Here is a 23,379-nt window from a genome sequence, read left to right as displayed (position 1 = left end):
TGTTTGGATTCCTTCTGTACTATTGGTATATGTGGGGGACCGTGGGAGTATGTAAACCTCATATTCCGTACATGCGTACCTGACGGCACCTTTGTTGGGTCACGGTGTCGCTGGTACTCAAGGGCGGAACCTCCAGGTGGCTGCCTCTGCGTACCAATGTCGAGGGCGCCTCAAGTACTGATGTACTGTCACCTCAAGCAGTAGGTTGTCCGGGATGAAAGACGATCCTGCAGAGCAGAGGCGGCCCGCGTCTCGTCTTGGTCACCATCCAGGGCGGGCGCTATGAAATAGGGGCCGAGGTAACGGCTGAGTGGGAATCCTCTCATGGAGGATGAACCTCGGGACGTCGCGTAGTATGCCTACCTGGCAGGTACTCAGGTAGAGCTATGAGGGGGACATAGGACATGCAAAGTCGGGAGTCCAAGCTGTCGCTGTGCTGTATCTGGTCTACGAAAACGACCTGACAGCCCAGGACGTACCTTCCCAGTTCCTTGGCTGGTCAACTCATGGTTGACCGTACGGTCGGCGCGTCGATTGGGAGAAAGACCTTATGCTATAACCATCGGCACAGCACAAGTCGTCGCCGGCTAGGTGGCGCGGGAGCATGGTCGGTGCTCGGTGTCTATTGCAAGATCTTCCGTCAAACGCACTGTTAACTGTGTAATAGTAGACCGACCACCAGGCTAGTTGGGTATGTACATACAGTACATCCAGAATGTCAACAGGAAATCCGGGGTTTGGTTGGTGTCTTGACCTACCTACCTACCTTAGGTACGTACCTATGGTAGGTAACGGCTCAATCAACGGCCGCAATTTCAGTAACAATAGGTATGTTTGCCATCTGGGCATGATGACTATCCGGGAGCAGGGACTATGATTGAGAAAACACACACTCATACTCACACACACAAATAACCGTGATTGATAACCGTGAATAATTTGCCAGCCCTTCCCAACCGTCGTCACCTTCACTACTGCCACTACTGCTCGTGGGGATACCGTCCACCATCTGTTATCAACTCCTTATATAGAAACATACCTAACATAACCTCCGTGGCACCGTGCTGGTATCCCTCAACATGATTGATTCATTGACGGACTGACTGACTTTCTTCCCCACCACACACTCACCCACATCCATTCATCCATCCCCCCCTTAACATGCCGCCACTAGCCAACTAAAACGTACTCGTCGCCAACCGACTCGCAGCGTTGCGCGCATCCACCCTATCTTCATCATCCTCCTCCAAAACTCCCGGGATGCGTCCCGCCCCGCTCAGCGCGCGGCCGCGGGCTCCCGCGCCGTCGGCCCCGTCCGCCGCATCCGGATCGGTGGCGGCCACAACCGCGGCAGCAACAAGGCTGCCCGACACCGACCGAGCAAGAGCATCGGTGCTGCGGCGGGGCACGCCGCTCCAGGCGTCGCCCTTGGGACCCTGGCTGGCGGCGAGGGCGGTGCGGCGGGCGGCGGCGGGGGGGTGGTTCTCGCGGCCGAGACGACTCAGACCGCCGCTGCCGTCGATGGACCGAATATCCGGGCGTGCCGACTCGAGCAGGGCCAGGGTGCGGCGCTCGGCCTCGATCTCGCGCAGCACGTACTCGCGGATAGAGAGGCGGAGGTCGGCGGCGGTGCGGGCGAACCAGCGGCGGCGCTCGTGGACGAGGTTCTGGGTGACGCGGGCAGTTTTTTGCATGAGGGCGGCCTCGGCGTGGCGCGCCTCGTCGAGGGCCGCGATGGCCTCGTCCACCTTGTCGGGGCGGACGGTGGAGGAGGCTTTCAGCCGGTCGGTGGCGTGGAGGCGGCTGCGGGTGACGTCTTGGGCTTGGAGCAGCTCGCGCATGAGGATCTGGCGGTTGGTGAGGGTTTCCTTCACCACGAAGGCGTCTTGAGAGTGATACTGCAACGGGTCGCCCAGGGTTGTGGCTTCGGCTGTCGCCTGGGCAGCGTGGAAGTCGCCGACGGTTTGGATGATCTTGCCGAGCTTCTTGTAGGCGTTGGCAAGCCCGGGATGCGGCTCCTGAACGTGCATGTTACCAAGCTTGACGCCAAAGTCGGCCTCGGCCAGACCAAGGCCTGAGCACAGTCAGCGGTGGTCCTCCAACAAGTGACATTGAGACATAAACATACCGCGCCGGGACTTGACGAGTTTGTCCACCTTGTGCCCCGCGTCCATAGCCCCGAGATAAAACAGTTTGACCACGGGCCGAGCGTCTTGCAGCTCGGGGGTGTCATCCGGGGGTGGCGCGAACTGTTTGAGAATCTTGCGGCGCACGCCGGTGGCCGGCTGCTTCTTGCGCACCATGGGGCTGTAGCCAAAATCGCTCTCGACGAAGAGCACCATCTCGTCGTCGCGGATGAGCACCTCATTGGAGCACACGTAGTTGAACCAGCGCTGCATGAGCGCTTTGACGCGCACCTCATCCTCCTCGGTACCGGCGCCGGCCGACGTCAGCGGCGGCGGCACGGCTGGCACGATGGCCTCAGGATTGGCGGACATGAGGTGCTCGGCCAGCTTGACAAATTCGGAGTGTAGGCGGCGGACATCGCGGTATTGGGTCGTGCGGAAGGCGGGGAGGTTGGTCTGTGATGTTAGAAAATGGGAACTACAGCGCCGTTGGGAGGATGTGGGCTCGTACATGGACATCGAAACGCAGGATAGGATCTTTGCGCCCCGTACGTTCTAGGCCGGTGATCTTGGCCTGGAGCCGGAACTGCGGTGGTGGTTTGCGTGGCTGTTCCTGGCGAGGCTGCTCCCTCGGTGTTTCGGCAGGTTGTGTCTGGGGCTGTTGTTGTTGTTGCGGGGCCTGTTGTTCGGAAGCCGGAGCAGGTGGTGCCGCCGGTGGCTCGGTAGGGGCTGACGTCTCGGAGAGAGGACCTTCATTCTGGGGCCGGGTTTCAGCAGCCGGTTCGGGGAGGGGCTCGGCCTGGGAGACGGTGCTGGAAGTGCCGGGGCGGCGGTAGTCGTCGTCGCGGGAGCCGAATCCCCCATCATCGAATCCGCCATGAGAAGGATCGTAGCGGAATGGTGGTGAGCTGGGTGTATCGCCGACGAGGGCGCCGAGGCCGGGTCGGTTGAGGCGGGGTGACGAGGTTGGGGAGTTTCCCCACGGCGAAGCGTCGGCAGGATGTTCGTCGTGAAGCGAAGCGCTGTAATCCATATCGGCGGTGTTTTATTTAATTCTGGGCGGCGACGTGCCTGGGGAATCTCATTGGCGTCGTGAGTTGGTTTGGTTGGAGGTTGAGCTCCTGCAGGGTTGGGGTAGCTAACGTTAGCTCTGGTACTAGCAGATGACGAGGCACGGGACACGGCTGACCTAAAGCCCAGCCTTCCGCCGCGGGGGAGTGGTACGTACCTCCCTCCGTATCTTGGCGCCAAGGCGGGCCGATCGACGGACCGTTGCCAGCGGGCAGCCGGAACTTTCAGAGACAAAACATCACGAGATGTCGATGAGCTCACATCATCGCCCAGCTCATGAATTTCAATTGAGCCATTGAGGCTTGATATGCTGAATCCGAGGCCATAATCATGCTCTGCCGCACGGCCCTCCGCATATCTGGGCCAGGTGTGTCGAAACCGGCTCCGGGGGTTCTGCGGCGGGCTCCGTTGCTGCAATGTGCTCAATGGCTTCTTAGGGCTCAGTCGCCGGCGAGGTACGCCCGGGCCTATGCCACTGAGCATGCTCACCATGAGGCCCGCATTGAGAACATTCGCAACATTGGCATCATTGCCCACGTTGATGCTGTAGGTATTTGTCTAGAGATGGCAGATGTACTCTGCTGACACGCCACCTAGGGCAAAACTACCACCACGGAGCGCATGCTCTTCTACAGCGGCCGCACCCGCTATCTAGGGAGTAAGTATGTCTCAATGACGCTCTTATGAAACGGACACCAGCTGAGCTTCCAAGATGTCGACCATGGTAACACTACCACCGACTTCCTCCCCATGGAACGGGAACGCGGCATAACCATCCAGTCCGCCGCAATCACTTTGCAATGGCCCCCACCACACCTCTGCCCCCCTGGCCATGACCCGGTCACCATCAACCTGATCGATACTCCTGGGCATCAGGACTTCCGCTATGAGGTGGACCGCTGCCTTCCCATACTAGACGGTGCCGTGTGCATTCTCGACGGTGTCAAGGGCGTTGAGACTCACACCGAGCGTGTCTGGGAGTCGGCCCATCTTTCTCGGATTCCCCGGCTCCTCTTTGTCAACAAGCTAGATCGGGACGGCGCCAGTTTCCGTCGTTCGGTGCTCGATGCTGCCGCTCGCCTCCGAACCTGGCCCCTCCTGTGTCAAATCCCGTGGTGGCACGGCGAGAACTTTGTCGGCGTTATCGATGTCATCCACCAACACGGCCTGCGCTTCGCCAGCAACAATGGCGCCATGTCGGTTGTCTCTAAGCAAACCATCGAGCGGGATAATCCCGCGCTGGCTGAAGAGATGGAGACGGCCCGTCTGCGGTTGGTTGAGTTTCTGTCGGAGCACGACGACCAGCTCATGGACCAGTTCCTCGAACTCGAAAAGGATGTACCAGCGGCCTCCATCAAACGCGCCATCCGCCGCCTTGTCTCGGACGGCTCTGCCCGATTCACGCCTGTCTTTGCCGGCGCTAGCTTGCGCAACATCGGCGTCCAACCACTTCTCGATGGTGTGGTCGACTACCTGCCCAGCCCTGCTGACCGTCCGCCTCTGGAGCTCCTCGGCGGCGAAGCTGCGACGCTGCCTGACCTGCTAAAAGCCGGCCGTAAAGGCCACCCCCCGATCGTCACGCTCGGCCACGTCTTCAAAGTGGTCGATGATCCCCACCGCGGCATGTTAAGTTGGGTTCGCATGTACCACGGGGCCGTCACCCGCAGCAGCCACTTGTGGAACAGCAATGTCCATGTCTTTGAGAAGCCCCAGCAGCTCCTCCATGTGTCAGCTAAGGACCATCATGAGATCCAACATCTCTCGACAGGTCATATTGGTGCTGTTTCTGGTCTCAAATCGGCCCGGACCGGAGATACCCTGCTAACCTTCCCGGGACACCATTCCTCTGCTCCCGAGCCCCTGCGCAACGTTCGAATCAATACCCTCGAGACCCCTCCCGCCGTCGCCTTCATCGCCATCGACCCCTACACACGCACTGCCCGCGAAGCCCTGGAAGATGCTCTCAAGCGACTGACTCGCGAGGATCCCAGCATCCGCTGGAGCACCGACGAAAAGACGGAGCAGCTGATCCTGTCGGGAATGGGTCTGCTGCATCTCGAGATTGCCCGCGACCGCCTGCTCACCCACTACAAAATCGACCCGAACTCCGCCATGTGGGGTGACATCCAGGTCGAGTATTCCGAGTGCGTCCTTACGCCCTCGAGCCCGCAACGCGCCGTCTGCGAGCGCATCATCCGTGAAAAAGCTGGCAAGGCCGCATGTACCGCAACCGTCGAACCCATCGAGCCCATCGAACCGGTCGATACCAAACTGCCCCCGCCTGTCGAGCGCGACGGCAATGCCATCCACGTCAAAATCCTGACGTCCGGAGGTAGCCCTCCGTCCTTCGACGCGGATCTCGTCCGCCAACAACTCGTCAACGGAGCCATCGCCGCCCTCGCGCGCGGACCCCGCCGCAGCGCGCCCGTCCGCCAGTGCCGCGTGCACATCACCTTCGACCCGGAGACCGACTTCTTCGGCGCCTCCACCACCGGCGGCCACATCACGCACGCCGCCATCCTCGCGGTGCGCGCCGCTCTTGCCGAGGTCCACGCCGCAGGCAGCGTCGGCATCCTCGAGCCTTTCGCTCGCGTGCATATCAGCTGCCCGGAGGAGGTCGGCCCGGCGATCCAGCACGACTTGTCTGCCGCGAGGGGAGGACACGTCCTCGAGGTCCGGAAGCCGGAAGATGACGAGTATGCCGCGTCCGCGGATGGGGAGGAGAGGCCGGAGGCTGTGGATGTGACCAAGGTGTATACGCCGCCGGACCCGTACGAGTCGGTCGCGAGTTTGAGGGAGGGGAGGAAGAGCGGCGCGGCGCGGATGTTGCGCATCCTGGCGCATGCTCCGCTCAAGGAAATGCTCAAGTATGATACCCAGCTGCGCAGCATGACGGGGGGCAGGCATTCGCTGCAGTTGGATCCGGGTGGGTTTGAGATGGTGACGGGGCAGAGGGAGAAGGCTTTGGAGGGTTGGTAAACAAACATGTTGGTTGTATATATACCGCTGCTACGACTTATCGATGCCATTGAGAGAAATAAAACGGGGGTGAAGAGAACCACAGTTTTAGGTTTGGGCGTGCGGCTCTCAGCAATTTGGATCTGTTGGAAACAGTTGGAAGTCCATGCTTCCAAACCTACGATTCCAGGTTGTCAAGGTTCCCAAACCTAAGATTGTTAAGGTGTCTCCCTCCTTTGACGGGTTTTCGACCGACTTCCCTTCTTCCTCCAACGTTCTCCCCGCCTCTACACAAGGTCAGATTTCCCACAACTCCTTTCATCACTTTTTTTCTTGCCGCTGTTGTCAGCTCAAGTCAGGTATCCCAATTACCATTCACTTCATCAGAGATCCCTGTTCTCCAGCCGACCTGCGGAGATCCCTTGCCAACGATCCTCGCGATTCATTCTCCACGACCGATCTTGTGCCACCAAGGCTGATTGATCAAGATGCCACCCCGGCTCAGGACTTCTACGCTCCACAAGCGAACTGGTCGTCAATTGGTACGTATAGATATGGTGCGGAATCCAGTGGGACTTCCGGGAATCATATGCCTAAATCACCCCCCTTTTCCTTGTCCGAGACTTCATGTCTAGACCCGATACCTGATCACTAACCTCGTCTTCCCGGGCTATATCAGAATCAGCCAGTCCGACCAGCACGCAAACAACCCCTCTCTGACAACCATTCCGAGCACCAACCCGAACCGGTCGCAAAGCGAGCGCGTCATGGACCCATCAATGATGCTCACGGCGAAGGCAGCACCACCAGCATGACAGCATCAGGACACCAGATCGGGAATCAAGCCCCTGGCCATATCGAGTCAGCGCTCAAATTAAGGTTGTTGGCCGGCTCATCCCTCTTCATCCACCAACTTGCGCAGAACGGGGTTTTCGCCCACGACACTTCCCGACCACAACCAGATGAGTGCATCGGCCTATTACGCACAGCTCTTTTCCACGGAAGCCCCGAGCCAGCATGGGATGAAGCTCAATACAAGAGATACGTGGAGCTGGTCCAGAAGCCATGGAATCTCGAGACCCGAAAGTGCCTGGTGCTGGCAGAGCTGTTTGGCGCCGCCTCCGACCCATCCTACCCATGGGCCATCGACCAATTCTTCGCGGGTCTTCCGAAAGTCGGATTCAACAACAACCTCGGGACTCCGTCACCTTGGTGGATCGAGGGCTTTAAGGCCGATGAGTATGGCCGCCTTCCTGACGGCAAGCCCATCCCTGGTGCTGCCATCACGCAAACTCATCCATGCTCGATTGCCTTTCCGCACATTGCTGGCGAATGGGGCAAAGGATGGGTACCCCTCTGGAAGAGTGCGCATACCGGAGCCGCGTTGATTTATGCTCGATGTCAGGCGTTGTCCTGCATGGGCTTGAGCAAGGACCCGCTCCTCCGAGTCCCTGGGTTCACATTCACGACGGACGGAACCTACATCAGCTTCTACGCGGTTTTCATGGTCGAGGGGGATAGAGGTGTTCGGTACTACCAACATGAAATCGCCTCTACCAAGCTCATTGACTCATTCGAGGATTGGAGGAAGGGCAAGCTGTACCTGAAGAACTTCCGACAGTTGGCCTACACAGCTGCCAAGGGCTTGAGGGATGAGGTGGGCAAGTGGTTGAGGGAGCGCGGAGGGGTGGGTAACTCGTCGGCTTAGTGAGGACGGGTCGCATAGAGGAATGGAATGGGAGGTTAAAGATGTGGTTGTTATGTCTCTTTGCAAGGAGGGAGCGAGGGGGATATAAGATGTATTGCCAGAGTTGTCAGGATCTCGGGAAATCAGAATGTAGAGGTCATGTACACTCAGCTTTTCCACGTGGTGGATCTCATTCAAGAGGGGTGTATGGAATAGATTGCACTGTACTCATGATGTACCAGTGTCTTGAAGTAGACATTGTCTAAACTGGAGTTCTCCATTCTCAGTGAAGGACAAGTTTTGCATGCGAGTGTTGAGCCACTCAAAATCCCGACCCAACACGACTTGAAATCCGGTCTTATCTTTCTCTTTTATCCTCACCGGCTGGCTCCCCACCGACCATCAACCACCGTTTACTTCCCAGGGTCTCCGACGACATTCGTGACTCTCCTTCCTCCAACTTCCATCCTCACCAAGGCGGTGTACGGCCAGGTCTCTCGGCCATCATTCCTTCTTCCTCCATCCTTCCGAGGCGGGGTTTTGGTCCCATTCATCAACCAGTGTTTCACTTCGGAAACGTTATCAGCGAAGTTCCTTTCTTCCCTCCTTCATCCCACAAGTTGGGTTTCCGACCGACTTTCCCGACCATCACTCACCCCACCAAGATTACCAACCTATCGAGGGAGGCTTCCTCCCGATCGCCTGTTTGGTTCCTTCTCGACTACGGACATGCCGATCTGAAGCCTAATTTTGGTCGATCAACTCCCGGTTCATCTCACAACGTTGGATCTTTCTTCCACATCAAAACGGCCAAAACGGGACTAATCGGTATGTAAACTGTCACTCCGATTTTGAACAGTCCTCGACAATAATTACATCATGTCATTCAAGCTATCTTGCACTCATCCCAAAGTGTGATGGCGAAACGACTCATCTCGCATACATTCACACCTGAGGTTGTCGTCGGATGAGCTAACATCAACGTCGAGCGATCCAGAACCTGTCAGCCCAGCAACTCGATGAACTGAAGCTGCGGACAGTATGCCGGAACAGATCTCGACCCAGCCATCTGTGAAACAAGACTTCCCGGACGACATGCCCAACCAACACCCTGACCAGCCTGCCAACCGGGTTCCTCACGAGGACCGCACCGAAGGCGACACATGCATGCCGGCGACGGGAGAGCAAGCTACCAGCGAGGCGGCGCCAGCGCCACTCATTCCTCTGGATTCACCCGGCCTGGCCATCCAACTCTCGCGGAACGGGGTCATCAGCCACTTCCACTCCAAGCCGCCCCCGGGCTTAGACATGGAACGTCTGCGTGACACGATTGGCGTCGAGATCCCGGCCCTAAAGATTGACCAAACTGAGTACAAGACCTACACCAAACTTGTCCATCGGCCGTTCAACAACGAGACGCGAATGTCCATAGTCCTCACGCAACTCCTTGGACCCTGCAAACCGATCTACCCCTGGGCCATCCGTCAGGCCTTCACCGGGTTTCCCAAGGACGTCGGCTTCAACAACGGCACCGAGCCGCCCAAGCCGTGGTTTATCGAAGGATTCGAGGCTCAATCATACTTCCCTTCCCCACTCGGAGACCTCATCCCGGGCGCCGTCGTCTCTCGCAACACCCCATCGTCGCTCGCTTTCCCCATCATCGCCGGCGAGTAGGACAGCCGACGCGGCGGGATGAACGAAGCAGTCTTACGGAGCGCGTACACCGGCGCCGCCCTTGTATACACCATCCACCAGGCCTGGTCTCGCATGGGCAACGAGCAGATGGCCGCTGAGGCCGGCGCGTTTACGTCTTACTGACGGAACCCAGATCAGCTTCTTCCTGCACTACATGGTCGAGACGGAGGAGGGACGAGCCCAGTATCACCAATACCCAATCGCCTCGACTCATCTCACGGACTCCTTCGAGTCTTTTAAAAAGGGGAAGCTGCAGCTGGAGAACCTCCGATGGATCGCTGCTGTGCTGGCAAAAGGTCTGAAGGGTACTGTGAAAAGCTGGTTGAAGGAGCGTGAGGGTAGTGGATAAAGACGTCAACATAACTTACATGACGTGGATGTTGGGCGCCCAGGTTGTGGTAACGAAAAGAAAGGCATGACCCTCCCACTCTGAGCGGCTTCAAGCAGGAGCATGGTCGGGTCCAGTTGACCAGGTGATACATACAGAAGAGGGTGTACAGGTTATTCATTCGAACCCTGTGATACTGTTCATGTAACTACCTGATCTATTGAGAGAGATTGACCGGCACGCTCAGAGAAGGGCAGACCGGCGTACGGGAATATGTACCCTTCTGAGAGGAACAGGAACGGGGACTTCAGGTAGCGACCCCAATTAGAACCTCATTTCATTAATTTTCATGATCATGATAAAACGCCAGTAAGTTCAAACGATTTGAACCATGCAAACCGCAAAAAGCTCGCCTTCATTCGGGCAGGCCCCTAGATTCGTCACCAAGGAGAGCACCCGTCTGGCTACGAAAAACCCCCGGGGAGGTTTTCACTCGGATTCGAACTGATGGCCTGCTTGTTCGAACACGCGCGGAGGCGTCCCTCCTGCGACCATCCAACTAGGCCACGACCCCGAGCCGGGACCTAGCTAGAGCCGTTGCTGGCGAGGTCGACGAGCGGGTTTATAAGGTTCTGCCTCAGGCCTGGGGGGCGGACTTACTGCTGACGCCCGCGTGGCCGGGGAGACCTGATCTTGAAGGCATAGAGATATACCCACGTGCTTTTCCTTCATCCTGCCGACCTCGAACCTCTTATACTTTGGTTTCTCGTCACTGCACTCTCGCCCATCATCCATTACTTCATCATCTACTTCACAAACTTCCATCAGAGCCATTTACCTCTCGCGGCCTCTCAGGTTCATGCCTAGCTGAGCCTCTCAAACACATTTCAGCTCTCAGCGATGGACGTACTCCCTTCTCTTACTCCTCTTCTTCCTCGTCCTCTTTCAACACGTTTTAGTCGACATACCCTCATAATGATCATTATTCCTACCGAGAATCCCAACGAAAGGCGGTTCCTTTCTTTCTCTATCACAGGCTGGTTTCACTCTCTTAAGAAACCATTCACCTGTCCCAGCGAACGTCTTTGTCTTTTAGAATCCTCAGACTGGGTTTCCTTCACTTTCTCACCATTGCTTGCTTCACAAAGGTTGGCAGCGGGGTCTTTTGCTTTCCTCGTCGCTCCTCAAGTCAACCATCTCAGCCATCATCCCACCCAGCAACATTTTCAGCCTTCCTACAGGCAATTTTCCCGACTCCCAATCTGCTTCCTGCCCGACAACAGATATCTTGCCCGACGCCGAGTTGAGGTTCGACGATTCCGGTCCCTCTACCGACCTTGACTGGTTGAACATCCTCCTTGACGACTACAGTCACAACGTGAGTCCACTGGGATGTATATCCCCCATCACTCTGACCCCAGATGAAGACTTGATGAGGAATTCCATCGTCTAAGCCATCTCGTACTCATTCAGAGTATGATGTCGGGAGCCTGATTTTGAGTACATGAAATTTGGAGGCTGTCACAACTAACATGATACTCCTTGAACCAGTCTTGAGACCTGGGCTTTACAGGCACCGTGTCCCAGCAACACTCGGCCCGACCAGCCCTGAACCGAGGGTTCTCAGTCTTTGCTGACATACTTAAACAACTCCAATCTCACCAAGTCGTGAACTCTGACGGCATGCTTCAACAACGGGGATCTCGACCAACCTCGAAGAGAGTGATCCCGGAGGACCTACCCGGACAACAACCTGAACCGCCTGCAAAGCGGGTGCGCTTCCCAGAAGCCCATGAGCCTCGCAACAGCAACGCCACAGACATTCCACCAACAACAGGAGAACAAGATGTCAAGGAACCCTTCACAACGGCTCCGTTGTTCTGCATCCGGACGCTTAACCTCCCACGCTTCACCGCCAAGCTCTCCAGCAACGGCGTGATTGCCCACCCCAATTCCACGCCGCCCGCGCACCTCGACAAGCTCCGCGAGTGGCTCCTCTCCGGCACTCCCGACCCAGCATGGGACGAAGCCCAGTACAAGCGGTACACCAACCTCCTCCGCCGGCGGCGCCCGTCCGACACCAAGACCGCGACGCGCATGGCCACGGTGCTCACCGAGCTGCTCGGCGGCACCAACTGGCGCCCGGCCCCCAGCTATTCCCAGGCCACCAACCAACCCTTCACCGGCTTCCCCGCCAACGCCGGGTTCAACGACGGCCTTGAGCCGCCCAAACCTTGGTTCATCGAGAGCTACACCCTGCGCAACTACAACTCCCTCCCGCTTGTGGACGCCCTCCCCGGCGCCGTCATCTGCCCCGAGGACCCTCACTCGCCGACCCTCCCGCACATCGCCGGCGAGTGGATCGGCAAGCAATGCTCTTTGAGCAAGGCGGTGCTGCGGAGTGCATACACGGGCGCGGCGCTGCTGTACGCGCGGCACCAGGCGCTGGCGCGCATGGGCAAGAAGGAAAAGGGCGGTGCGTGGAGCAGGGTGTTTACGTTCGTCACGGACGGGAGGCGGATCGTCTTTTTTGCGCATCACATGGTTGTTGTTGATGATGATGATCTTGGTAATAAGAAGGGCGCAGGACGACAGCGGCGGGTGGAATATCACCAGTATCAGATCGACTCGGTCAACCTCACGGCGTCGTTGGAGGAGTTTAGGAGGGGGAAGCAGATGCTGCGCAGGCTCAGGGAGGTGGCGGAGGCGTGCTCGTTCTTTTTGAATGTGTACGTGAGTAATTGGCTGAGGCAGCGTGAACGGCTGGTTTGCACAGGCTCGGCAGATGGCTCTACTCCTGAGTAGTCTGCCAAAGGTCATACCGAGAAGTGAAGTTTGTGGGCTGAGATCGGTTTACCATGTTGCTTACCGGGAACGGACTGAGGTTGACTTTGGGTACTTGATGAGTTCTCACTTTTCAGCTTAATAAAACGCCATCACTGAGTGATACCCCCTCATCTCTGGCAGGAACATAAGGTACCTACCGATGTAGGTAGTTAAGGTAATTAGCATTCCCAATGGGAAGCTCATCGTCGATTTTTATTTCATGATCATTACAATGGTAAGAGCGTATAACATGACAAGGAACACGAGGGTATCTTTAATGAGAAAAATGAACCGTATAATCCCCCGATCATCAATACCTCCAATTCCCATCCTGTTGGCCCCTATTATAACCCCCATATCCCCCGTTCCCACCATAACCTCCATTCCCACCATACCCGCCATTTCCACCATAACCTCCATTCCCTCCATATCCTCCATAACCACCTCCCCCCTGCCACGGCCCAGTCGGACTTGACTTCATAATCGGAAACTCATCACTCTTCCCATCACTCACGTTCCCACTATTCGGTCCCATATCCCTCAACTTAATCGCCGACGGCACACCAAGGTGACTCCCACCCCCAATCTCCGGGTCGTGCGAGCCGGGCTGCACAATGGTGGCGGACCCGCCCGTCGTGTCCCCCCGGCGCTGGAGCTGCTTCTGGCGCTCGCGCTCGGCGACCTTCTCGCGGATGGAGCGTGGGATGAACAGGTTCCACATGGTCTGGCGGAAGGTGCGGGTGGTGCCGAAGACGAGAAAGATGAAGAGGACGGCGGTCGGGCCGGGTGCGAAGAGGGTGAAGTCGCCTTTGGCGCGGTCGATGCTGAGGTCGGGCTGGGGGGGGACCGTGTCGGGCCGGTTGTTGCCGGCGGCGCGGATTTGGTAGTTGATGACGACCAGCTGGAAGATGCTGTAATAGACCGTGTCAGCAAGGATGGAGATTTGAGTGGAGGGAGTTTCGGAGGAAGGGACGGACCTCAGCGCGATAAAAGCGATGGTGAAGCGCAAGACGAGCCATCTGTCGTAGATACTAGGTTTGCGCGGCGCACGTGCGTTGGACCCGGTGCCGGAGGCACCTCCCGAGGATCGGCCGTAGCCAACCGTCCATTGCGCAAGAGTGAGACGGGAATGGATGTAGCGCACAAGGATGGCGAAGAGGATCATGGCGCCGCCGCCGAAAGAGACGATCACTATCGGTTCGTTAGAACACGAATGGCAGTTCGCCAAGGACTTGGGGAGGACGCACTGATGCAATCGGCAAGCACCATGAAGCTGATGGTGCTGCTCTGAATGGCGCTGAAACGGAGGAGCACCATCTGGACGGCCGGGAGCACGATGGCAAAGATCTTTGCAAACATGCTCGCGTGGATACGGTAGGCCCGAATAAAACTGAACCGGAAGATGCTGTTCAACAGCTCAACGGCCCTGAGGTCAGGTTAGCCAGGCGTGGGTTGGCGGGGTTTTGTTTTCCAACATACCAGAAGAGGACCAACAGACCCTCAACATTGTAAGAGTAGTATTCTGGTCAGAGCTGTTAGTCAGGGCTGTAACATTTGGAGTCATTTCCGATCAAACTCACGGATATAAAACAGAACGAGGTCGAGACCCGTGGAGGCGCCGGTAATGTTCAACTCTGGATTTCCGGCATTGTCGCGCGTGTTTTCCCACTGCTCCGTCTTAATGTCGCGCCAGCGGGCGATGGTGTGTATTTGCTGGATGATGGAAGCCAATGTGTGAAGCGTCACAAAGGCGCCCAGCATCGAGATGTCTGCGCCAACAGTCAGTGGCCAAGTTTATGTGAGAGGTCGGAACGCGGAGTCGAGGACGTACAGCTCTTGCGCTCATCGTGAATCCAAACCATCCAGAGCAGGAAGAAGCCGCTCAGCAAACAGACGAAGCTGTGGGCCAACACGGCGCCGGCGACGGGCGCCACCTCTGGGGGTAGTTGGGACATGGCGCACCGGTGAGCAATTCACGGGAGAGCTTCCTCACCCGGGACGGCGGCGAGGAGGTGAGACAATTAAGAAGGACCATGGCGTCGGGTTCGGCAGATGGGGCTGCGGGAAACTCAAGACACACAGCACGTGGCGACAAGCCCCCGGCCTGCGTTAAGATCATGGAGGACAGGGCAACGTCGAGACGCCAGCGACGCACGAGCGCTCGACATTGCGTCTACTCGCGGGTGGAAGTGGAGCCTCACGCCTCGGGTATTTTCTGGGCGCGGCTGCGAAGGAACAGCAGCGTTGCATCGGTGAGACGTTTCAAAGACGCTCGAGGAGGGGGGCCGTCCGGGGTCTGGGACCAGAGATGGATGGGGCCGTCGGCAGCTGTACCGAGCAGTTGTGTTTCCCACGAATTGCGCTCGCGGGGGAGCGATGGCTACGCTACTCAGTAGTGTACCTGCTGTGACGAGTTAGCTCTGCGCCACGCGCGACATGCGAGATGCGCTTCAAGACCTCGCTTCCATCGGATGCCGGGTGCGCGACGGAGCAGAGACAGCCGGCGGGCGAAGGACCTCGTCTACCTGAGGCAACGACCTGGGGAAATGGACATTGCTCACCACAGGCTTAGCAATCCATCATCAGGCCAGGCATGGAGCAAAGACTGCCGCAAGTCCTCGAAACACACCAGCCCCTCCTCCGTCTCCCCGTCTTGCCGGCTGCCGTGGGTTCCGGAGCCCCAAACGGGGATGATTGACGGCCCCCACCAGCTGGCTGGCAGCGCTAACTACATATCCCGTAAGTGTTTCTAACCGGCCGAAAGCCGTTGCGACGGCCAGGTTCATCAGGGCCCGTGATCCACCTATTTTTGGCGTTGTTTGACGGCCATCAAGTGAGCAAGCTTGTTCTGGGGTCTTGGGTCTTGGGTCTTGTCTGACATCTCACAGGTTGCCACCACGTGGTTCATTTCCGAGGGGCGCAAGGGAAATGCCTGGATCTCGTTCGGATGATGTCGAAAATCGGCACCCAGACATGTTTTTGTTGAGCTTGTGAAGATGGTGGAGGGTGTCTGGGTGTCTGAGCGCAGGTTGCACGTGCATGAAACTGGCGAGGTTGGGGCATGAATCGGGCATGGCGGGATGTAAGCTGCGAAGCGAGCCCGGCCTGGAGGTTGCTTCGAGAAGCGATCGACCTCTCTGATAGGCCGACTGCCGCTCTTACAGCTGCTCGCCATTCCGTCGTTATCAGCCAGGGCACCTATAGGCTGGGCTGGCTCGATAGTGTCGTCGTTCCTTCCTGGTTTTAGGTGGGGGAATCTCCCGCCATGCCGCAGCTGCAACTGCTGCAGTGAGGAGTCCCCTGCATTGGAGGATTGCAGGACCAGCAGGCCGGAGAGGACAAGCCAGGGGAACGGAACAAGAAAGCGGGGCACACCTAACCGTTTGTCAGGTCAGGTCCCCGTTCTGGGGAAACTTAATCGACCACGACCAGGATTGCAAACCTGGAAACGCGAAAATCACAACCACGCGCGTCTTGCATATCCGTCCACTATCGAAGTCGGGTTACACCTCGGCATCCCACGGCGCTCACAGCCAGGCACACACACACACACACACACACACACACACAACAAATCTGGAAGTGAGCCGCGTCTCAATCGACTGTCCCAACCAAACTTGGAATAAGATCTACCAGCATCAGCCCCCACCACCGCCGCCATGGCCAACGACTGGGAGCCTCCCTTGCCTGCTGGCTACAATGACAACCACCGGGCATTCCTCCAGGCCTTCATGGCCCGGGGCACCCTGACCTTCCGCGAAGGTCGGAAGCTGCTCGCTTCCATTGGCGCCGCCTCCGCAGCCCGAGGCCATGACACACCAGTCGACCCGGAGTCCGTCACCATGGCGGACTTCGAGAACTTCATCGCCACCGCCCGCGAGGCCGTGGGGCCGCTAGACTTCGATATCCGCAACACGCGCGATCAGATCACGGGCGAGCGGATTTGGGCGTTCATCAACGCCTATAGCGACCCCGTTACCCAGCTCGGAACAACCCGGACCCCAGACGAGGTCGCCTACATCAAGCGGCTCCTCGATGCCATGTTTGACCAACACAACACCCCGCGCATGGAGGTGATGGCCGTGGATGAAGGCCAGGCGCTCCGGGCTGCTAGACCTTCGGGACGCCCAAGCCAGCACAACGGGGACGCCGAGGGGGAGGAGGGGACCCAGTCTCAAGCAGCGAATCGGCCACTCAAGCACTCCGAAGTGCTGTCATTGCTGTCAAGTTTGGTGGCGGAAGGCTGGCTTCACAAATCGAGGGACGGTTTCTACAGCCTGACGACGCGGGCACTTATGGAGCTGTGGTCGTGGCTGATGGAGACGTATAACGACCCGGACTCGGATGGCGATTGGCAGCGCATCAAGTTCTGCGAGGCGTGCAAGGAGATCGTCACCTACGGTCAGCGGTGCAACGAGCCCGATTGCACCATTCGTTTGCATGACATTTGCGAGGAGGGCTTCTGGCGGACACGTGGTTCCCGCACATGCCCCAAGTGCAGCACTCCGTGGGAGGGCAACCATTTTGTAGGGGAGCGCGCCGTCACAACACGTGCTGGCTTTCAGCGCGGTCGGGGCCGGCGGAGGCAGACTGAGGCTGCCGAGGAAGACGAGGGCGCCGACGATTGAGCTCGCGGTGCTACGGGAGTAGGGTCCGGAGGTAGTGGGCGTGAGGGCGCCTGGGAGCGCCACACCTGCACAATGACATCACGATGATTGGTGCTGGTTGACGTGGCGGTGCAGCTTGGCGGCCGCCGACAGACAACGTGTTTCACGGCCCAAACCCCTCAATTCTGAGGACTCCGATGGCAAAGCTTGAGGCTATCTAGATTTAAACTATCAGGCAAAGCGTGATCGAGGGTCAAAATGACGTCGCTATTCAGGGATAGACTGAAGTCGTTGAAAGGGAAAAGCGAATCGAAGGAGAAAAACGAGGAGCCAGCGATCGCTCAGGCGGCGAAAGACGGTGTTGCCACCACAGACTCCAACTCGGCCCAGCCCTCGACGACGCCAGCCCCTCTGCTCGACCAGAAGGACGAAGAGTTTCTTGCACAACTAGTCTCTGACGACCCCCAAACCGAGAACGACGACGACGGGCCGCCGCCTCCTTTACCTCCACGTCCTGAACGTCCGCCAACCCCCGAACTGTCCTGGGATACCGACAGCGACTCAGTAGAGCTACCACGAGCCGCCACCGAGGAACCCAAGAAGAAGCCCAGCAGAATGTCTCGCATCTTTCGCCGCAAGACCGTCCATCACAGCAGCAGCGCTCCCGACGAGACGGAGCGCGAATGGGACGACCTCAGCCGTGCACTTGCACGTCTGGGAATCAACACGGCAGTTGCTCCGATCGACGCTGAATCCCCCAATGCCTCCTCCAAGTCCAAGTCCGCCGGCGGACGCGTCAAAGCGGTGGCGCTATCAACCTCCAACGAGCTGCAATCCCTTCTCCAGCAGTTCGTCGTGGTACTCCGCGACATCATGAGAGGCGCCCCGGCCGCCACCAACGACCTGATCGCCCTGCTCGACGGGCGCAACGACGTGCTCAACCGCGGCTTCGACAAGCTGCCCAAGTCGATGCAGAAGCTGGTCAAGCAGCTGCCCGAAAAAGTCACGTCCAAGTTGAGCCCGGAGCTCATGGACGCCGCGGTCGCCGCCGCCGAGTCTCAGGGCCTCAAGCGCGACGGCGACAAAAAGGCCAAGGCCAAGGACGCCAAGGGCCTCGCGAAGTACCTGACGCCCCGCGGCCTGAGCGACCTGGTGCTCACGCCCACCGTCGTCAAGAGCATGCTCAAGGCCATCGTCAACGCGCTCAAGCTGCGCTGGCCGGCGTTTATGGGCACGAGCGTGCTGTGGAGCGCCGCCATTTTGTTGTTGCTGTTTGTGCTGTGGTACTGCCGCAAGCGGGGCAAGGAGATCCGGTTGCAGGAGGAGGAGGAGGAGGAGGAGGAGGAGGAAGCAAGGAGGGCAGCCGCCGAAAGGGAAGAGTCGAGAAGGAGGAGCAGTGGCTCGAGCAGGAGCCACGGTTCGCGGAGAAGCAGGGATCATGCCCGCTACAGCTCGGACGCGGGGTCGGTGGACAGCCGACGGCGGCGGCGGTCGTGATTCCTTCTCATGTGATTTCGGTGCCCTTAATGTAGTAACGTTTATTTATGTGGCGTACGGAGTTGGTTAAAGCGGTTGGGGGTGTGGGCACACGTTTTGACGTTTTGACGACCGTTCATGTTCGGCAGCATCCACGTTCCATAGGTAGCGACCATCGCCAAGTCTGGTGGCGAAAATTCTAGAGTGGCTTTCCAGGTTTCTTTTAGTTTGCTCTCCTGACTCAGTCGTCTTGCACTAACTCTTTGATCTCGTCTCTGCCGCCAGGGGCCGCCGTCTCGGCTTTTTCGTCCGTGCCCGGCCGGCTGCCGACCGCCGGCTGACCATCCTGAATCCAGAAGCCCACCTCGTCCACAATGTCGTAGACGATATCCTCGATGATCTGCTCGTCGTAGCGCTCGCACACGGGGCGAAGCCTGTTGAGATTATTACTATTACTACTACTATTCCCCGAAACACCTCCCATCTCGACGTCCTCCTCGTCGGCCGGCGGAGGGAACCAAAAGTCGGGCCCAAAGTTCACCTCGACAGCCCCGCCGCGGAACACGCTCACGGCGGGATAATAGCCGAGGGTGCCGTCGTCGAGGGCGTCGCGGCCGGCTCCTCCTCCCGTCTGCTGCGCCTGGCGCGAGGCTGGAGGTAGGAAGGACAGCAGGTCAGTCCACGGCGTCCCCATGAGCACGCCGTTCTTGTACACGCGGATGTACGACCCCGGCAGGGTGCGCAGGGCCGGGGAGCGGTGGTTCGGGTTGGGCGGCTCGGCGCTGGGATGGCTCGATGCGGGGGACGGGTTCATCAAGTCTTCGAGCTCTTTGGTGGTGTGGTAGTCGATCTTTTCGAAGTAGATGTGCGCCTTGAAGCGGATGGGGATGCGGTCGCGGATCACGTCGGCCACCTCGGGCGGCTGGTTCGGCTCGGGCTCGTCGACCGCGTCAATAGCAGGGTTGTAGTCGCCGCGGGCGATTTTGCGCTGCAGCCGTTCTGATGGCAGGCGTATCTCGAGGCCGATGACGTCGCCCTCGCGGATCGCCTCGCCGGGAGGGAAGAAGTCTTTCGGCCGTGACATGTGCACCTTCTGCCCGCCGACGTCGCGCAGGCCGTAGCTGTAGGCGTCAAACCCGACCGGCGCATCCACCGATGCCTCTCGCCGGGCCCAGCCGATGCGCACATGCCCGTGCGACTCCGGGTCGCCCTCGCGCCTGTCTTTGAGGATGCCGCGCGTGATCCGGCACTCCCAGTACCAGCGGCCCTCGCGCACGGCGACGTTGGCGCGCGTCATGCGGAAGCCTTTGTCGGACGTGACGTGCTTGCCGGTCCGGTCGAAAAACATGTGCGACGCGGCATCCTCGAACGACATGTGTGGGCCGTACGGCGGCGGCTCCGTGTTGCGGTAGTAGAAGATGCTGGGGAACGTCGGGTCGGCGATGCAGTGCGTGTAGTGGAAGCTCTTCTTGTTGTAGACACTGGCTGGTCAGCATGGGGAGCACACAACCGGAAGAAGGCGAGTTGAGTTCCTTACTGATCTGATGTCTCGCAGAACTCGATGGTGCGCCCGTCGGGGTCTTGCACCTCGTGATGCGGCGTGAAGACAGGGCCTCGAGGAGGATCGAAATCGGTGGGTTTGGGATGCGCCAGCTTGTAACGGATGGGCGCGAGCTCGACGGGCTGCTCGAGCTTGGGGTCCGGTGTAGCTCGAGCACTGTCGGGTAGGCCTTTGGATTCGCGCTTCTTCAGCGATTCCTTCTTGGTGCGTTTCTCGCGGGTGACGGCGGTGTCGTCGACGTGAACCTTCTTCGGCTCGGGGTTGAGCGGCGATGGCACCGCAGGGGCGTGGTCATCGTCAATGGTACGTTTCTGCGGGACCGCCGAGGGCGTTCCCTCTCTGGGCGTGTCGGCAGCCATGAGAAGTAAAAGAGGTCGAATTGAAGCCGCAATGGCTGAGGGGTGGTTGTTGAGATGGAAGATGGAAGCTCCTGGAGCTCTTCGAGGTGTTGCGTATTGTAATTACGGACAGTTCCATCATGCTGGGAGCTTGGTTCCTGGTTGGGTGGGTCGGACCCACTTTGCATTCTGCCTGCCGCTGGCTGCACTTCCAACCTTTTGGTCCGTCGCGAAACTCTCGAACGTCAAACCTGAATCCTCGATCCACACACCACAAACACCTTCATCGCCAACCTCACACAATCCATCACAATGCCCGTCGTCAAGGGTGGCGTGTGGACCAACATCGAGGATGAAATCCTCAAGGCCGCCGTCAGCAAGTACGGCCTCAACCAGTGGGCGCGCGTGTCGTCGCTGCTCGCGCGGAAGACGCCAAAGCAGTGCAAAGCACGATGGAACGAATGGCTCGATCCCAGTATCAAAAAGATCGAATGGAGCAAGGAGGAGGACGAGAAGCTGCTGCACCTCGCAAAGTTGATGCCGACACAATGGCGCACCATCGCCCCCATCGTCGGCCGCACCGCGAACCAGTGTCTCGAAAGATACCAGCGACTCCTCGATGAAGCCGAGCAACGAGAGGCGTCATCCCTTGGCCTCACCGGTCCTGATGGCGGCGAGACGCGGGCACCGACTGCCGATGACGTGCGCCGCTTGCGACCTGGCGAGCTCGATCCCGACCCGGAAACCAAGCCTGCTCGGCCCGATACGATTGATCTCGATGAGGACGAGAAGGAAATGCTGAGCGAGGCCCGCGCCCGTCTCGCCAACACGCAAGGAAAGAAAGCCAAGCGGAAGGCCCGTGAGCGTCAACAGGAAGAGTCGCGCCGTCTTGCCGCTCTGCAGAAACGCCGGGAGCTGAAGACGGCCGGCATCAACATCAAGATCACCACCCGCAAGAAGGGCCAGATGGATTATAATGCCGATATCCCCTTCGAGAAGAAACCGGTTCCTGGATTCTATGATACTACCGAAGAGATCCGTCGCAACGAGTACCAGCGCGAGCACTTCGATCCCAAGAAACAACAAGTGGGCAACAAGCGCAAGGGCGAGGAGGAAGACGATGCCGAACGTAAACGCCGCAAGAACGACAAGGATGGGCCCTCGGCCTCGCTCAAGGCTGCCCTCAAAGCCGGTCAGATGCAAAAACTACGAGAGGCGGAGCAGAGCAGCAAACGCAAGCCCCTGGTGCTACCCGCGCCCCAAGTTAGCGAAGGGGAGCTTGAGGAGATTGTCAAGATGGGCAAGATCGCAAACCGCATCAGCGAGGACGCGCTGAAGGGTGATAACGAGACCACCCGTGGACTCGTCGGCAATTACTCGGCCATCAATACGGGCGGTCCGATCCGCACCCCGCGTGCACCTCCTCAGGAAGACCATATTGCCAACGAAATCCGGAACATCCGGGCCCTCACTGAGACGCAGTCCTCGCTGCTGGGCGGCGAGAACACTCCGCTCCATGAGGGCCCGGGCTCTACAGGGTTCGAATCCGCCGCTCCGAGGAAGCAGGTTATTGCGACACCAAACCCCCTTGCCACGCCCCTCCGCGCAGCCAATGGACCCGGCGCAACGCCGCTCCGCGTCGGCCAGACTCCGCTGCGCACGCCCCGTGACACATTCTCCCTCAACGCCCATGATACGGACTTCGACATGGTCGGCGGAACCCCGGCCGATGCACGTATGCGGGAGATGTCGCTCCGTCATCAGCTGAAGCAAAAGCTCGCCGCCCTGCCGAAGCCGAAAGAGACGGAATGGGAGATCGAGCTGGCCGAGGAGGAAAAGGCCGAGCCTGTGACGGCCGAGCAGCTCGAGGAGGATGCCGCCGAGCGTGACCGGCGCGAACGGGAGCTCCGTGAGGCCCGCGAGGCGCTCGAGCGGCGACGACGTACACAGGTTATGCAACGGGATCTACCGCGCGCTGTCAGCGTCGATTACGCGGCATTGCTCCGGCAAGCCGACGGCGTCGATGATCCGGCGCGTGCCCTGATCGCCCGGGAAGCAGCTCTCTTGATCGCCCATGACGCCGCGCAGTATCCGCTCCCCGGCGCCCCAACTGCCAAGCCCGTGCCGTTGCCCAAGTTCGACGACGATTCTTTGGCCGAGGCGCGTCTTCAAGTCTTGATGGAAATGAAGAAACCCTCGTCAGAAGATATCGATGCTGTCTGGGACAAGAAAGACCCTGTTCTGCTGGGGCTGGGGCGGCCGGAGGATCCAGTCCCGGTGATGCATGCAGCACTCGAGGTAGGCCACCGTTCATCTTCTTCTCAATTTTTCTTTTTCTCGAAACATAGACTAACAAACTTGCAGTCAACACTCGAATCGCTCCTCGCATCCGCCGAAAAGGGCAACAAGCTCGAAAAGAAGCTCGCGTTGCACCTGGGCGGGTACAAGAACCGCGCCGAGACGCTCCGCAACAAGATTGCCGATGCCCACGTCGCTCTCGAGAAGGCCCGCAACGCGCTCGCCGGGTTCCGCGTCCTCCAGGCGAGCGAGGAGCAGGCCATCCAGCGCCGGCTGGGCGCGCTGCGCGCCGAGGTGGCGTTTGTCAGCACCCGCGAGAGAGAGGCGCAGGAGATGTATCGTCGGGTCAAGGAGGAGTTGGAGGAGTTGCGGATCGCAGCATGAAAAGTGCTTACAGTAGTTAATGTT

The 23,379-nt window shown here is 58.9% G+C and overlaps 9 protein-coding genes across 9 annotated transcripts; 6 read left to right on the top strand and 3 right to left on the bottom strand.

The window, feature by feature from the left end:
* Positions 1–1,178: 1,178 nt before the first annotated feature.
* On the bottom strand, positions 1,179–3,159 carry VTJ04DRAFT_5613 (uncharacterized protein; the record flags this gene model as incomplete). The annotated part of the gene is made up of 3 exons (XM_069363747.1): positions 1,179–2,074; positions 2,129–2,582; positions 2,638–3,159. The coding sequence occupies 3 exons, from the start codon at positions 3,157–3,159 to the stop codon at positions 1,179–1,181; spliced, it is 1,872 nt and encodes a 623-aa protein (XP_069220562.1).
* A 368-nt stretch (positions 3,160–3,527) lies between these two features.
* VTJ04DRAFT_5612 (uncharacterized protein) lies at positions 3,528–6,176 on the top strand (the record flags this gene model as incomplete). Its single annotated transcript, XM_069363746.1, has 3 exons — positions 3,528–3,743; positions 3,795–3,855; positions 3,910–6,176. The coding sequence occupies 3 exons, from the start codon at positions 3,528–3,530 to the stop codon at positions 6,174–6,176; spliced, it is 2,544 nt and encodes an 847-aa protein (XP_069220561.1).
* A 467-nt stretch (positions 6,177–6,643) lies between these two features.
* Positions 6,644–7,863, top strand: VTJ04DRAFT_5611 (uncharacterized protein; the record flags this gene model as incomplete). Its single annotated transcript, XM_069363745.1, has 2 exons — positions 6,644–6,697; positions 6,835–7,863. The coding sequence occupies 2 exons, from the start codon at positions 6,644–6,646 to the stop codon at positions 7,861–7,863; spliced, it is 1,083 nt and encodes a 360-aa protein (XP_069220560.1).
* A 1,074-nt stretch (positions 7,864–8,937) lies between these two features.
* On the top strand, positions 8,938–12,670 carry VTJ04DRAFT_5610 (uncharacterized protein; the record flags this gene model as incomplete). Its single annotated transcript, XM_069363744.1, has 4 exons — positions 8,938–9,512; positions 9,676–9,842; positions 11,149–11,243; positions 11,585–12,670. The coding sequence occupies 4 exons, from the start codon at positions 8,938–8,940 to the stop codon at positions 12,668–12,670; spliced, it is 1,923 nt and encodes a 640-aa protein (XP_069220559.1).
* A 331-nt stretch (positions 12,671–13,001) lies between these two features.
* VTJ04DRAFT_5609 (uncharacterized protein) lies at positions 13,002–14,646 on the bottom strand (the record flags this gene model as incomplete). The annotated part of the gene is made up of 6 exons (XM_069363742.1): positions 13,002–13,602; positions 13,669–13,882; positions 13,939–14,117; positions 14,171–14,213; positions 14,272–14,460; positions 14,523–14,646. 6 exons carry the CDS (start codon positions 14,644–14,646, stop codon positions 13,002–13,004), a joined length of 1,350 nt encoding a protein of 449 aa, XP_069220558.1.
* Positions 14,647–16,350: 1,704 nt separating this feature from the next.
* On the top strand, positions 16,351–17,319 carry VTJ04DRAFT_5608 (uncharacterized protein; the record flags this gene model as incomplete). Its single annotated transcript, XM_069363741.1, has 1 exon — positions 16,351–17,319. The coding sequence occupies one exon, from the start codon at positions 16,351–16,353 to the stop codon at positions 17,317–17,319; it is 969 nt and encodes a 322-aa protein (XP_069220557.1).
* A 237-nt stretch (positions 17,320–17,556) lies between these two features.
* VTJ04DRAFT_5607 (uncharacterized protein) lies at positions 17,557–18,795 on the top strand (the record flags this gene model as incomplete). Its single annotated transcript, XM_069363740.1, has 1 exon — positions 17,557–18,795. One exon carries the CDS (start codon positions 17,557–17,559, stop codon positions 18,793–18,795), a length of 1,239 nt encoding a protein of 412 aa, XP_069220556.1.
* Positions 18,796–19,015: 220 nt separating this feature from the next.
* Positions 19,016–20,694, bottom strand: VTJ04DRAFT_5606 (uncharacterized protein; the record flags this gene model as incomplete). The annotated part of the gene is made up of 2 exons (XM_069363739.1): positions 19,016–20,255; positions 20,312–20,694. The coding sequence occupies 2 exons, from the start codon at positions 20,692–20,694 to the stop codon at positions 19,016–19,018; spliced, it is 1,623 nt and encodes a 540-aa protein (XP_069220555.1).
* Positions 20,695–20,985: 291 nt separating this feature from the next.
* VTJ04DRAFT_5605 (uncharacterized protein) lies at positions 20,986–23,355 on the top strand (the record flags this gene model as incomplete). Its single annotated transcript, XM_069363738.1, has 2 exons — positions 20,986–22,971; positions 23,038–23,355. 2 exons carry the CDS (start codon positions 20,986–20,988, stop codon positions 23,353–23,355), a joined length of 2,304 nt encoding a protein of 767 aa, XP_069220554.1.
* Between the last annotated feature and the right edge of the window lie 24 nt (positions 23,356–23,379).

This window comes from Mycothermus thermophilus (assembly GCF_041956435.1).
Source record: "Mycothermus thermophilus strain CBS 625.91 unplaced genomic scaffold VTJ04scaffold_3, whole genome shotgun sequence".
Taxonomy (NCBI): domain Eukaryota; kingdom Fungi; phylum Ascomycota; class Sordariomycetes; order Sordariales; family Chaetomiaceae; genus Mycothermus; species Mycothermus thermophilus.
The sequence above is the reverse complement of the archived record's forward strand: the minus strand, read 5'-3'. Positions and strand labels throughout refer to the sequence as shown.